Below are 15,115 nucleotides of genomic sequence, written 5' to 3'. Positions count from 1 at the left end.
AGTGCAAATCTGTGTTCTGACTTGTTCCTGCGCACTGTCAGCATGCTTTACTCTTGTCAGTGGCGATCGAGCGCACCGGGAATGTAGCGGGATCACTGACACACCAGTGACACTGCCCAACCGGATAATGGAAACCTATTGATTTTTTTTCACAGCCTCTGTCTTTCTTTTCCTGTCCTTTTTTTTCCCTCATGGAGGTAGCTGGTTCTTTTAGAGTGACCGTCCAAAAGCTAAGACAAAGCTCAACAGTCGTGATCTCGAGGTCACTCCTGCCACATGACAAGTGAGGAAAGACGCACCTCAGCTAAAGAAAACAGGAGGAGAAAGAAAGACAAACTGCCCATCAATCAATCGCCAGTTTTCTTGGTCTTGGCTTCCACCTGAGACACTGCAACAAGGAGATAAAACTAACTTGAGACAAACTCACAATTCCTCACTCCACCTCAGTCACTACCTCTCTGATGACAAAAAGGATGTGCTTATGCGCTGAGGCTGTGGAGCATTTTTAATTACCACCTAAGGTTATATAAAACAACATGCCACATCCGGAGGTCTTGATTCAACAAATGAAATTCAATGATAGTAGGAGTACATGTAGCTGCCTCGTCTGTCGTTTTGCAATGCTAACTCGTTATCCCTCTCCGATCGCATTAAGCATGCTCTCTCGGCCATGCTTGTACTTCCACATGGAGGAGGCATGACGGGTCTACACACTTTTAATAGAGGAATCTCCTGAGAGCGGCCCTCTTTGATTTGCTGCCTAATGATAAGCGTGCGCTGGTGGCAGATGGCTGGTGCAGATCTTACACTAGATACACATTTCTTTATGTTCCTTGCCTCCCCCTCAATCCTGCCCATTCATAATGCTGCCAATAGAATAATGGGAGAAAAAATGCAATCCTGGTCACGGTTAGCTCAATCTCATTATAATCCCTCGTTTTTTATTCATTCGGCCCCCGGGGATGCCCGGTCTCGCTCGAGAGGCCCCTTTTGATTCGGCCATGAGCACCTAATGAAGTCACAGAGAGATACAATTACTTCCCAAAGCAGGGGCATTAATGTACTCCGAATTCCCTCTGGAGGAACGTGACGACAATTGGTTTGTACAGCTTTGATCGCCTGTCTAAGCCCTGGCCGCGATAAACCGAGGGGTCACGCAGAGAGCCGGGCAGCAAGATGGAGATGATTACTGATTACATAACACTGATGTGGCTTTTTCAGTGGAAGCAAAAGAAAATGCCATTTCACCACAAAGCTTATACTAAAACAAAAAAAGAACACAAAGTTACACATTTGTCATCAACTAATTTATTAATTATAGCGATTCTGAAAAGCTTATGCTTGGCAAACTGCTATTGCTCAGACAAACTCACAGGCTCTATCTATACGGTTTGATGGTTTTAATAGTCCTTGTTATTGCTACATGGATAACCCCAGTGCTGTAAAAGCAAATAGCTTAATCTAGATGAAGCCTTCCATGTTTTCTGGACAGTGAGTGCAGTGAAAAAACATATATGCTTACAGTCTGGAAAAAAAAAAATCAATCTGTATTATTTGTACTAGCAATTTTCTTTATTACAGTTGCCCTAGTTCAGTGCTGTGTACATCCTGAGGCCTTTACTAGAGCATTTATCTTAAATTCTGTCAGCTTTAAAGAAGACCGAAACATTCATAAGTAACATTTGTTTGTCCAGTCATTTTCACTCAGTAATAGCTACTACTGCTAGCACAGTTATAGGATTTCTCATGTTGTTAGTATCAAGTTAACATCAGTTTTAAAACACTGGTTTTATGCATACAATAGTACAAGTTTCAGACAAATGAGACATTTTTTTTTTTTTACTTTTATCTATAGTTTTGCAGTGAACATTTCAATAATAATGTTAATTGCTCTGTTAACACAGGGGATGGGGAAACTACCATAACTGCTAGAGTAGCATGTCTACTGTAAAAAATCTTAACAAATGGGCATATTATAATTAGGCTAAAGCAAAAAAAAAAAAAAAAGAAAGAAAAATTAGAACATATCTTGCTTCACCGTATATGCTGCAGAGGGCGAATAGCAAATCTTATAATCTGGAAAATATGGTATGTCACTTATTCACATATAAAACTGTTCATAAATAGTTTAAGAACAGAAAGGTAATAGATTATTTCTCAATACATCCTAAAGTAAGAGTTGACTATTTGGATGCCTCACAGTTGAGGTGAGTATAATACATAAACAGTGCCTCCACTGAAATCTGGCATCAGAACTGATGTTGTATGATATTCCTACAAAAAGCAGTGTATGCAGCTGTTACAGCAGTGTAGTGTAGTAACACAGACCAGTGTGCTTTTAACACATCTAGGTGAGCTTATATCAGGAGTTTTGTACTGTCTTATTAATAAACATATATAGCATGTGTCCTTCTGGTATGCAATGTGTTGAGACTACAGTTCTTTTGATTTAGTGTGTCTTAAAATGCAAACAGCGTCTAAAGGCCCTTTATCATGCATATAGAAATGCACCGAAATTAAAATCCTTGGCAGAAATTAAAATTCAGGACACACTGCATCAAAAACAAATATTGAAAACAGAATGGTGGATTATATATGGGTTATATATATTTATAATTTTTGGTTCATTTGGTTTTTGTATCATTGCATAAATTCTATCAATTTTTTTTTTTTGCATTTTATTTAAGGGGTTTGAATAAAACCCAACACTAATCACTAATAATCACTAATAAACAAACAAGTAGCATAAAATGCTAATCCTGCACTGCAGGTGATTATGGCTGATAATTGGCCACAGCTGTTCAGTTCTGGAAAATGTGATGTGTATGTTTGTATGTATGCATGAGAAAAGGTACACATACAGTCAGGTCGGGAAGTATTTGGACAATGACGGAGTTTTGTGATTTTGCCTTTATACACCACCACAATGGATTTGAAATAAAACAATCAAGATGTGATGGAAGTGTAGACTTTCAGCTTTATTTTAAGAGGTTCCACAAAAATATGGCATTTAGGAATTACAGCCATTTTAAGCAAAGTACCTCCATTTTCAGGGGCTCAAAGGTATTTGGACAAAGTCACATAATTGTAAATATAATCATAATTTTAATACTTGGATGAAAATCCTTTGCAGTCAATGACTGCCTGAAGTCTGGAGCCCATGTTATCAAAACTCAAATTCTGAGTTTCCTCCCTGGAGATGCTTTGCCAGGCCTTCACTGCATTTTTGTGGAACCTCTTAAAATAAAGCTGAAAGTCTACACTTCGAGGTGGTGGTGTATAAAGGCAAAATCATAAAAACTCTGTCATTGTCCAAATACTTCGGGACCTGACTGTATGTAGTGCACATCAGATAAAGCAGTGATACAGGTGGCCCAATTCAGGAAACACAGGGATTCAGACCAGGAAATGACATGGGGGGGACGCAGAATGGCAGATCGAGATCGAATAGCAACACAGAAAAAGGTAAGAATATGAGGAACACAGGATGCAGAACACAACGGCCCTTCTTCATCAAATTTGCGTAGAAACGAGCACAGATTCAAATTCTTGCATGGAACCGTCATATGACATCAAAACAACTGGTGATTCGAGAGCAAATCATCAACTGCAGTGTGGTAACAAGCTCCCACCCATTAGTCCCTTATGTAAATATTACACACAGTCAGAGAATTATTGGCACCCTTGTTGAATCTGACAAAATAAGATTAGGAAAAATATCTTTGTGGTTGTTTAGCTTAATCTCACTCTGAAGTCAAACCTTTCGTTCAAGTACATTAATTCTAAGAAAATACGCCCTTATCAAAAATATACTTTTTTTAATACAGATCTGCCAAAAAAAAAAACAAAACAAAAAAAAACAAGGAAACTAATGGTGGAATTTGCGTACGCTCGCTCGTTTTACAATTAGATCTGACTGTATACAAGTTTGATGAATAAGGGCCAGGCTTTTTAACCACTAATTAAGAGTGAAATGATTTATAAAGGGAAACTGTTTGATACTTTGTTGTATTTAATCTTAAAAAAAAAAAAAAATCTTTTCAGTGGCCAAAATTTCAGCGCATCCCTACCTACACAAGAATTACACTTACAGAAGAGGTCTTAGCAATAAATGTAAGTGTGTGTGCACCACGTATGATTGTGGTTTAAAAATAGATCAGAGCACATTATCTCTAAGCAAATATTCAACTCTGTATAAGACTATATGAACATAGGAATGTGTCAATACCAGACTTTACTTATGACAAATGTCATACCTATAAGGGGAACATTAAAAAAAAAGTAAAGAGAAGAGAAAATATGTGCAATATTAGAAAATATGCTATCTCTCTCTAGTTTTCTGTTTGTTTCTATTTGATATATAATTTCTTATATAGATTTCTACACTTATCCAGAGATATATCTATATAGAATAATTTGTATACGTCTCTTCCTATCTTCCTATTTACATATGCAGAAGAGTGGTAACGTGAATAAAGCTTGTATGTAAACGTGATTTAGAGCCCCTGAGTGACACAGTCCAGAGCACATGGCTCCTCACACACAGCTGGCACCTCCACCATCCCAGCACCTGTGCCTCTGACAGCAGTGTGCATGAGGTGTCTCTGCAGGTGCTTCACCCAGTCTTCCTGCACACACTGCGGCCCCTGGAAGACCAGATCGCAGAACCTGAGATGGACAGACAGACAGAGAGAGAGAGAGAGAGAGAGAGTGAGTAAAGCACAGAAACAGAGACAGGAAAAGTGAACTAAATTTAATAAACAGATACAGTGGGTTCAGGAAAAATTCTGTATTGTGTTATAGATATAATTTCATTTGATTAAAATTGGCCATTAATCTACACACAATAATCCATAATGGCAAAGTGAACACATGTTCTTAGATTTTTTTTTTTTTGCAAATTTAGCAAAAATCAAATACGGCGATATCGCATTTAGCTAAGTATTCAGAACTTTGGTTGAATTTGGATCCTGTTTGGTTTGATTATCTATGTCTCTAAAACTAAACTGGAGTCCACCTGTGGCAAATTCAACTGACTGGACATGATTTAGAAAGACACACACCTGTGTGTGTAAGGTCCTATAATTCACATTGCATGTCAGACCATAAACCAAACCATGAAATCGAAGGAACTCTCAAATTGTGTCAAAACATAGATCTGTGCAAGGGTATAAAACAATTTCTAAAGCATTGAATGTTCCAAAAAGCACAATGGGCTCTGTCCTTGTGAAATGGAAGAAGTGTGGAACCACCAGAGCTCTTCCTAGAGCTGGCTGTCTGACCAAACTCAGTAACCAGGACAGAAGGGCCTTGGTCAGGGAGGTGACCAAGAACCCAATAGCCACTCTAACAAAGCTTCAGAAGTCCTCCTGTAGAGATGGGAGAACCTGCCAGAAGAATAATCATCTCAAATACTCCATTAACCAGGCCACTATGGGAGAGTGGCTAGACAGAAGCCATTCCTGAGAAAAGTACATATGGTAAACACTGATCTGATGAGTCAAAAACTGAACTCTACGGGCTGCACTGCAAGTGCTACGCCTGGCAAAAACCAGGCACTGCTCATCAACTGGCTAAAGCCATCCTTCAAGTAAACCAGCATCGTGCTACGGGGTTCCTCTCAGTGGCAAGGACGGGGAGACTGGTCATTACTGAGGGAAAGATGAATGCAGTCAAATACAGAGAGGTCCTTAAGAAAACGTGCTCCAGAGTGCACACGACATCCGAGTGGGGTAAAGGTTCACCTTTCAACAGGACAACAATTTGAAGCATACAGCCAAGACAATGCTGTAGTGGCTTCAGGACAAGTGTCTGAATGTCCTTGAATGGCCCAGCCAAAGACCAGACCACAGAACATCTGTTGAACCCCACAGAACATCTGTGGAGAGACTTTAAGATGGCAGTTCACTGAAGCTCCCATCCAGTCTGATTGAGCTTGAGAGGTTCTGCCAGGAACAATGAGAGAACTTGCCCAAATCCAGCTGTGCAAAGCCTGAGACTTATGCATGAAGACTTGAAGCTGTAACTGCTGCCAAAGGTTCCTTAGTGTCTGAACATATATCTAAATGACACATTTCCATTTTTGTTTTTTTAATAAATTTGCAAAAAGTTCTAAAAACTTGTTTTTGCATGTTGTCACTATGGGTTATTGTGGGTAGACTGATGGCAAAAAAAGTACATGTAATAAATGTTTAATCAAATCTAAGGGGTCTGCATATCTTCCTAAACCACTGTAAATACAGAAGCGTGAGTGGATGCTCCAGGCAGCTTTTTGAGTGGAGTACCTGCATGTCAGTGTGTAGATCACTTCAGAGGTGGTGTGTAGAGTGTGGAACACCTTCCTCTTTGGCCCAGACCTCGAGCGAGGCAGTTTCTGATTACAGTCATATGCTGCAAAACACACATAATTAGCAAAGTGTGTGTGGACGAGGGGCATAAAGACTGACTGATTCAAATCTATGCACTAGTCTTATTATTTACAATGCAGCTGCACAGATTCCAAACATCATATTGTCTCATGAGGAGAGATTCACACTCATGATATTTTCATATGTATATGTGTGAATAAGATGGAGAGCGGACGTACACGTTCCCTCCAGCATAGCGATCCTCTTCCTGCGTGCATAAGCCCTAAGATGATTGGACAGACTGACACCGCTGTGGAAAGTTGCATTACAGTGGATACAAATCTTCTTATTTCCGTCAAACTTCCCTGTAAAAAAGACAAACATGATAATAATATAATTATCAAAGTAATTAGATAAAGCTGAGTGCATGCCAAAAAACTGTACCAACATTTGAGACATTAGGTTTCGCAAAAGTTCCTACAATACCACAAAAATGTTTAAGTAGTGCATCATATTCAATTTTTTTTTATAGCACAGCACTGTTGAATTCTCAATCCTGACTGGTCAGAAGGTGGTTATTTTCTATAATAGCAAATCAGATAAACTAGTCAATCTGCCACAATCAGCCGGTTCTAGCTCAGGTTTATATTAAGGTGTTTGCTGTTTCTGTAAAAACAAATCATTCACAAGGACTTGTGTGGCAGACATGCCACATAATCTAAGACTAATAATAGCTGGCGTCATAAGTGTGTCTGTTATTTAACGAGGCAAAATGAATAGTCATCGATATGGTGAAGCTTTGCATAAGGAAACATTTATTTAACATTTATTGTAGAAATCTCCAGTGTCAGAACTTTGTAACTGTAGGAAAGTTCTCTGCCAGGGGAGAGTCTTCAGAACAGAGGGCTTTGCACTTTCTGGCTTCTCTGCAACATGACATGCTGCAGTTTGCTTTTTTTGTCTTAATAACAGAGGGAGAAAGAGAGAGAGAGAGAGAGAAGAGAGAGAGAGAAGAGAAGAGAGCTTGGTAAAGGAAAGACTGTTTATAGCTGTTCATAACAGGAACTAACTTGTCCCTTGAACACTGTACAACATTAAATGTATCTATTAACTCCTAAAAAATATGATATGTTGGTCATTAATAAAATATAAAACTGTAACTGTTGGCAAATTGATGTGTTATAAGATAAATAAAACACTTCCAGATGTGCTGTTATAGGAAAATAATAAATGACTAGGTGTTGTTTTATTCCTCACATATTATTAATAAAAAAATTAATAAAAATGATAACGTTATCTCCCTTTCTAAATGTGATTATAAATATTCTCTAATAAATCGTACACTCAACCCCTGCTGTATCCCCTAAACAGCTTTTGGACATGTTCTGGTTTGTGTGAAAAGTCTGTGTGATGTCATACACTGGACCAAGAGGACAACGACAAAACTCCCTGCTTTCTATTCATTCCTCTTTTTTTTGCAGACTATTTTTCTACTTATTATTCCTTATGATTTGGAATGTTGTCTTTTTGCAGGTTTCATTCCCCTTCTCTATTTTAACTTCTGAAATTCTGTTTTTTTTTGTTTTTTTTTTTTGTTTTTTTTGTAGAGAAGATGTAAAATAGAGGTGTATTTTTTGTAATCCAGAAACCATGAAGGGTACAAACCTTTGCATTAAACACTATAATTACTAAATTAAGAATAAAGTAACTAAGCGACAATTTTAATGTATTGCATACAGTATGAACACTTACTCCAATGTCTACAGATCTTTTTATTAACATGTGAACACTATATTTAGATCCTGGGGTGTGTGTGTGTGTGTATGTGTGTGGGGGCAACGTTTGAGCACACCAGCAGCTTGAGCGTAATAAACTGTGATTCCCCCAGTGTCTTCACCCTCTCACTCCATCTGTTGTCAAATCTTTACACTCACTTCTGTATTGTTGAGAACAATGTTTATCAAAATACACGCCACACTGTTTTTTTTTTTTGTTGTCGTTTTTTTTTTTTTTGACAATGAGAGAACAAAACTGCTCAGCAGTCATTCAGGAATGATTTGCTCCTGCTGCGGTGCAACAGGCTGAATTAGGCCTTCAAAACATTATGATGTTAACAAATGCTTTGAAAAATTCCATGCCAAAGGATAAATAAGCTTCACTGAAGAATGCAATTTTTGTTTGCATTTAAATAATACCATGCAGGATTTTTTCCAAATCAAAGGAAAACTGAAAACAGCCTCACACTAATAATACTGTGTATTGACAGCCTGAATTGAACAAACTGAACTGATTAGGTTTATGTCATTAGGCTTATGTTTTGCTATGTCACGTAACTTGATCATAACTGTGAGAAAAACACAGTTAGCTGGCAAGGTTTTAGTTATCTTTAGGCACACTGACTACACTTATTGCTGTGTTTGTTAAACTGGATCATTACCTGATGTGACAGACAGCCAAGGCTTAGAAAATAGCCTATATAAAAACATATTCATGTCATTTTAGTAAAATATATTTAAGGTTTCTTAAAGTACAGATGTCTGAAAGTATATTATTGGCAGAAATACGTCATTTGGTTTTCCAGAATCCAGCCACAGCGACTTCCCGCTAGTTCTTCCAGGCCGCCTCACATATACACCCCAATCTAGGTATTTTACCATGTAAACAGATGGACATATGGATGGATGAAAAACAAAGATGCCAAAGATGAATTGAGGTACATACAGGGTGTGTTGTGGGAAAATTGTAACAGCTTCTAGTTATTTCACACCAAACCATGCAAAACATATGCTACTTGGACTTGTTTTCCGTGAGAAGACACCAAAGGTTATTTAAATTACCTGCAAATTGTTGTACTAACAATTATGTGCAACAAACCAACAGATGTCCTAATTACCTACCTAATATCTAGAGGCACATTTTCCCCTCATCACTATCTTGCTTGATTAAAAGGTAACATTTTCTAAAAGTACCAATGCAGGGCTTTAAAAGGTTCTAGGATTCAGACAATCTGAACTTCCTGCCAGGGATACAAACACTCAACTCAGCCAAAACAGAAAAGGGCACCCTCAATAAAAAATGGCCAGTTTTAAACTGGGGTGTAAATACCGATTATAAATGTGGCCGTGGCACCAGTCAGTCCAAGTGTAGGGGGTATGGCTTCTGTTCCTGTCAGTCACAATGAAAGAGACATCGCCTCGGTGTTTATCAGTCCCAGTTAGGAGGGCGTGGCCACTGTGCCTGTTATTCCCAGGGAAGGAGGCATGGCATCCGTACCAGTCAGTCCCAGTCTCACTTAAAAGATACTATTTTTTCCCCACAGGTGCCCAATACTGAAGCACATCATACTGAGTCATACCAACAATCAAACCCCATTTTGCATGAATGCAAGAGGAATCAGATTTTAAACTCATTTTCTCTGCTAATGCTACTGAAATGCTTATTTGGACAGACATGAAACACAGGTGTGTAAACACAGCCGAGGTATTTCCAACATTCCATCAAAGACCATGGTTTTAACGTTTGAATTTCAAAGCCACGTCAGATAACGCTCCATCTTTTAATTTATGTTATTATAATTTGATGGGTAGCAAGTTTTTTCTCTCTCTCTCTCTCTCTCCTTCATTCCTTCGACGACTTCGAGAGGCATCTCAAGACTTGAAGGATACAAAGAGGGTATCGGTGCTTTATGAAGTGTGAGCTGTCTGCCACACATTAAACAGTGGATTGGATGGTTAAAACATGAAAGAGTTAGGGGTAGAAAAACATACAAAATAGTAATAAAACAAGGTTTTGTACTGCTGTAGCACATTTATCATCACCCCCTTTGTAAATGTCTCAGATTAATGCCACCAAACAATCAATTATTATACACTTGCAGAGGCCCTAAAGAATAACAATATCTACATTATTATGAGAATAAATAATGTTCCGTTCTCATATGTGACCCAGATTTTTCAGCATATCATACAATTTAGCCATTACCTGTCTGTCACATCACACCCACTGCCTTTGATTCAACATCAGTAGAGACAAGATAGATCATACACGCAGCTGTCTGAGACAGAGAGAAGGCCTCGTGTTACAATGAAGCTATGTGCTCATTAAAACTGGCTGAGATGAAGAGTGATTTATGTACACTTCAATTCAGTTAATATTACAAGGAAAGACTGGTTTATAACAAAGAAATGGTTTAAAAAAAATAAAATAAAAAAAAAATAAAAAAAAAAAAATCAGCAATAGCCTTCAGAAACCTTTAACAGGAAACACTATGTATGTACAGTAGTGTGTGTTGTGCTGGTGTAATGAGTGTAACCCAGGTGTACAGTTAGAGACAAAAGCTCAAACACTTTCTGCTCCAGTAGATTAATGTCGGTTTCTGATCACAGCACCACGGTATACAGTGATCCAGTGAAATGCTGAGCAGAAATATTAAATGCACAGCAGAAGCTTTACAGATTAATATTTCAGGCTGTAGACCTGCTGTAGCAGCGCACACTCTGGAGATGGTTAAAACTCAAACTCTGTGAAGATTTTAACTACCACAGAGTTTAAAGTGTAACTTGATTAACAAACTTAAACACAGTGGTGATGCATGTTTATATCAGTCTTTCAGCACAGGTATTCTGACATGATCATTACTAATCCTGTGAATGAAACAGTGGCCAGTAGAAAATGGAATAAACTTTGAAAGGAGTTGTACCAGATGATATTGGAAACTTATATCTTTTATCCTGCATGCTTCATATCTGACCGCATGTAACAATAAAAACCACCTCTTCACAGGATCTTTTTTTTTTTCTCTCTTTTAAATCAGTGCCAAGTGCCTCTGTCAATCTCACCTGTACTCTTGTACTCCACACGACTGCTAATGTAATCCCACTAAAGCCATTAAGAGGTGGCCTACCTACTAGCCTACTAAAACTCATTGAATTTACTTAATTCAAATGTGTTTATCAGTTTTACGTGATTGAATTGAGTTACAATAACACAATTTGTTTTCAGGCATTCAACACGATTTGATCATGTATTTTCAAAGCCCTGAATATCATCAAACTTCATGCTCTCACCCTAACTGAGGATCAAACACAGGTCACTGGCGTGTTGCAACAGCCACATCACCTCTGCACTACTCCAGTATCTAGAAACGTGTTCAAATTATGTTTAGTATAAGCAATTAAATCATGTTTTTGATGTTTTGAAAAGTTAGTCTTGTATAGTTCTAATTATTCACAGCTTTCTATTTTATCTGAGAGAATGAAAATGGAACAAGTGTGTCGAATCGTGGTAATGCAGTCGATGTGTCATTGTTGGGTAAGAGTGAATTTGTCTGTGCAGTTCAAGGAGTCTGCTTGAGATTTGAAGAGCAGCACTGTATTAAATATTAAAACTGAATATTTACTATATAAAGATTCGATGAGGCAGTAGTAGTTAAAACCAGGTTCCAATTATAGCAAAAGCACTAAAACTGCCTGTGCTGCTTTAAACATTCCATAAGAACTGCTTACGTGTGTTGACACTTTAGGGCACACTATCTATAAAAATGGACAAAAGGGTTTTTTTGAAGCTGGAATCACTTTTCCTCCTCAGCACATATTTTGCTGTCGCTTCACACAAGCATCAGGGGAGGTGTAGGAGGTGTGGAATTTTATGCATTTTATTTGTATATTTAATTTCTTTTTTAAAAAAAAAAAAAAGAAAAAAGAAAAAAAACACGAAAAGAAAGACTTTCTGCTATTTTATTAACTCTTTTGAGGCAAACATGTGATGCTTTAAACAGTCAGTATTGTATTATGTTAAAATTTTGACAACATTAGACTCATGGCTCTAATGCAGAGGTTCTTAAACTTTTTGGGCAAACGACCCCAAATGGACATTAGGAATTTTCTGTGACTCCAAGCCTGTACCAACCTAATTTTTTTTAAAATTCCAGATGTATAATAAAAGTCTACTGTAATATTTGAACATTTTATTATGTTAGCAACATATAAATGTGTAATACAAGTGACTAAAAACCAAAGGAGTATTTCTTGCACTTACTAACCAGTCTAGTGGGGAAGTGTGGTGCTGTAGGAAAATAATCCACACCAGGGTGGTGTTAGACACAAAGCAAAAGAGCCTGGTTTATACTTGGCACATGATCACACATGATTTTGTGCACGCATGCAAAAGCAGCAGCAACACGAGCAACATTATCATTCACACAGTCACTGCGTATCTTATGTACTACTCTACATGTACTGCATTTGGAACAACACTCACTAGAGAGCACATCAGAGCCAAAACATCCCAGTCCGTCAAATTTCCAAGTCGAACTATAAAATGTTTATCGATGTCATGCTCAGCAACGTTAGATAGACAAGCTCTATCTCTCTTAAAACTTTCCACCATGGTCGGAACTGCTGTCATGAGCTGCGTCTCAAATCAAAACTCTGATTTTACATTCAAAAGTGTGTACTAATCTAGAAAATCCAGAAGACTGGTACACAAAAGAGGCTTGTCTAAGTGTGACTCCCAGTCACTTAAAACATTTCAAAATATTAGCACATAAAATCCATCTTCAATATTGATAATATTTTGTAAAATAACTGAATGAAACAAATTAGATGTGACTGTAAGTCCCTCTCACAACCCCATTTGTAAATCAAGTGACTACTAGCTTGGGAACCCCTGCTCTAATGCAAATTTAAAAGTGCAAGAACAAACAACGTGGAAAATATGTCAAACATGCTAAAAAATAGCAGTTTAAGCCACGGTCTCAGCAAAAAGTCCAGGATGCTTGTTTGTGTTTGGATGGGCCTCTTGTCAATCATTTTATAGACACTCCTCTATGCCCCTTCACTCCACCCACAAGAAATCTCTCCTGTGAGCAAAAAATGTCACTTTGTGCTACGTAAAAACTTAGTGACAGGAAAACAGTAAAACCAGAATAAACATTGGCAGTGCTTTTCCAAGATGTTGGCATTTATTACTGGTGAAGGGGATGAAGCTGGATGCAGAATTAGCGACACTGCTCCTGGATAGATGTGTAAAGGCAATCTGTATAAAGCTTTGAATTGTTTGAATGTCTTTTTTTAAAATAACAAATCATACAGATTTTTTTCCATTACAAAGAAAAAAGGATAGTGATGGCACTCATGGCCATTCTTGTAAATCATTATAAGCCAAAATGTGTGTGTTTATCGAGTAGCTGAATGGTTTATGTTTTAGCTACTGACACTAATGCACTAATGCCATAACTGAGAGCTATGAGAGTTTATCACAAAGAAGGACAGCAACTGCACTCGTGGACATTCTCATAAATCATTACGAGCAGAATTTTGCATCTTTATAGTGCTATAACTTTGCTTTCAAGCAGCTGAATGTCCGAGCGCACTTGAAAGTGATGTCATGACAGTCCCTGCTAATGCTAACTATGTTAACTGTAGGCTCGGGAATGGTGCTTTGTTTACATGGGTGGCAGTGGAGGGTTGGCTCAAGAAATTAAAAAAAAATAAAAATCATTCAATTCTGATTCAGCTCCACTTATTTAACCATTTTTTGACAAATCTTACCTAATGCACCTTTAACTAGGCAGTCTTTATAAATTAAAAAATGGCTTGGCTTATATATATATATATATATATATATATATATATCATTAAAACCATAGATCTTTGTGGACATTACTACTTTGCTATTTTGATGGCACTTTGTTAGCAAACCTAATTAGACACTAAATGCTTCAAGTAGTGTAATATATTTACCATATTGCCAATCCCTAACTAATTTTATTACTTTTATGATTGCTTTGTTGAAGCATGCTTAGCCTTTGGAAAGCTGCATAGTTTTTCCCCCCACTTAAGCAGATAATTCTGTGAATTTCTCACCTTGGCTACATGTGGAGTCAGGTAGAGCTTCAGGAGAAACCTTCTTTGATGGAGAAATGATAAAACGAGCTCTGGCTGTCTTAGAGTGACATGTGACTGCCAGCTCCTGGTCCAGTCTCTGCCTTTTCAGAAGCTCTACTAAAGTGCTTTCTCTATTCTCGTTCATCTTCTCCTCCCTCCTCTTCCTCTTCTCACCCTCCTCAGAGACCAGCCTGTTAGCAGAGTGCTGGATCTTCACTGGGACACCAGTGGGTGTAAGAAACAGGCCCTCGCTTCCTGCAAACTTCTGGGAAATGAAGGGTCTGGAGAGGCGAGGTTTGGCCTCAAGCGCTCGGAGAACGTTCCTGTGCTCGTTCTCGTCCTGCAGGAGCTCGGTGAGGATGCACAGGGGAGACTTGCTGACACCTGAGATTGGCTTGCCGATCCGCTTCAGGTGACCCCGCACATGATTGGACAGGCCAGTTTTAGTGTCGAACCAGCCCAGACACAGGGGGCAGGTGTGTTCGGTCTGAGACTCAGGTTTATCTGTTGTGGCAAAAAGAAGGCAACACGTATTACATATGAAAATATTCATGATGATCCATACAGTTAAAGATCGAAAAACAAATGTGTAGGATGTTCAGATACACCACTTCACACAGCTGGAATAAACTTCAGAGGAGCTTGAACCTGGATTTTCTTACTACACTGGGCAATTTATAATGTACGCAATCACAAATGTAATCATCTGATTGTAAATGTATTCTAAATTATGTAGTGTATTTAATGTATAATGTATGAGTTAACTTCAATGTGCTGGTTGAAATCTAAAATAAGGTATCAAAGAATTACTGATTTAAGTCAGTAATTTCCAACATCTTTAACTGTAAACTAAATTCCATGGACCCCTCAGTACACATTCAT

At 38.1% G+C, this 15,115-nt stretch overlaps 1 protein-coding gene across 1 annotated transcript in view; it reads right to left on the bottom strand.

The window, feature by feature from the left end:
- Positions 1-1,550: 1,550 nt before the first annotated feature.
- Positions 1,551-15,115, bottom strand: part of znf644b (zinc finger protein 644b) — a 47,365-nt gene continuing 33,800 nt past the window's right edge. The window contains exons 5-8 of the mRNA XM_026923587.3: positions 14,213-14,737; positions 6,587-6,712; positions 6,285-6,390; positions 1,551-4,668 (exon numbers count right to left, since the gene is read on the bottom strand). Of these exons, the coding sequence (XP_026779388.3) occupies positions 4,497-4,668; positions 6,285-6,390; positions 6,587-6,712; positions 14,213-14,737 (929 nt within the window). The 3' untranslated portion in view covers positions 1,551-4,496. The remainder of the gene's footprint in view (positions 4,669-6,284; positions 6,391-6,586; positions 6,713-14,212; positions 14,738-15,115) is intronic.

The sequence above is a fragment of the Pangasianodon hypophthalmus genome, chromosome 2, assembly GCF_027358585.1.
Source record: "Pangasianodon hypophthalmus isolate fPanHyp1 chromosome 2, fPanHyp1.pri, whole genome shotgun sequence".
In the NCBI taxonomy this organism is placed as follows: Eukaryota; Metazoa; Chordata; class Actinopteri; order Siluriformes; family Pangasiidae; genus Pangasianodon; species Pangasianodon hypophthalmus.
Note: the sequence above shows the minus strand (reverse complement) of the source record. Positions and strands in the feature narration are given on the sequence as shown.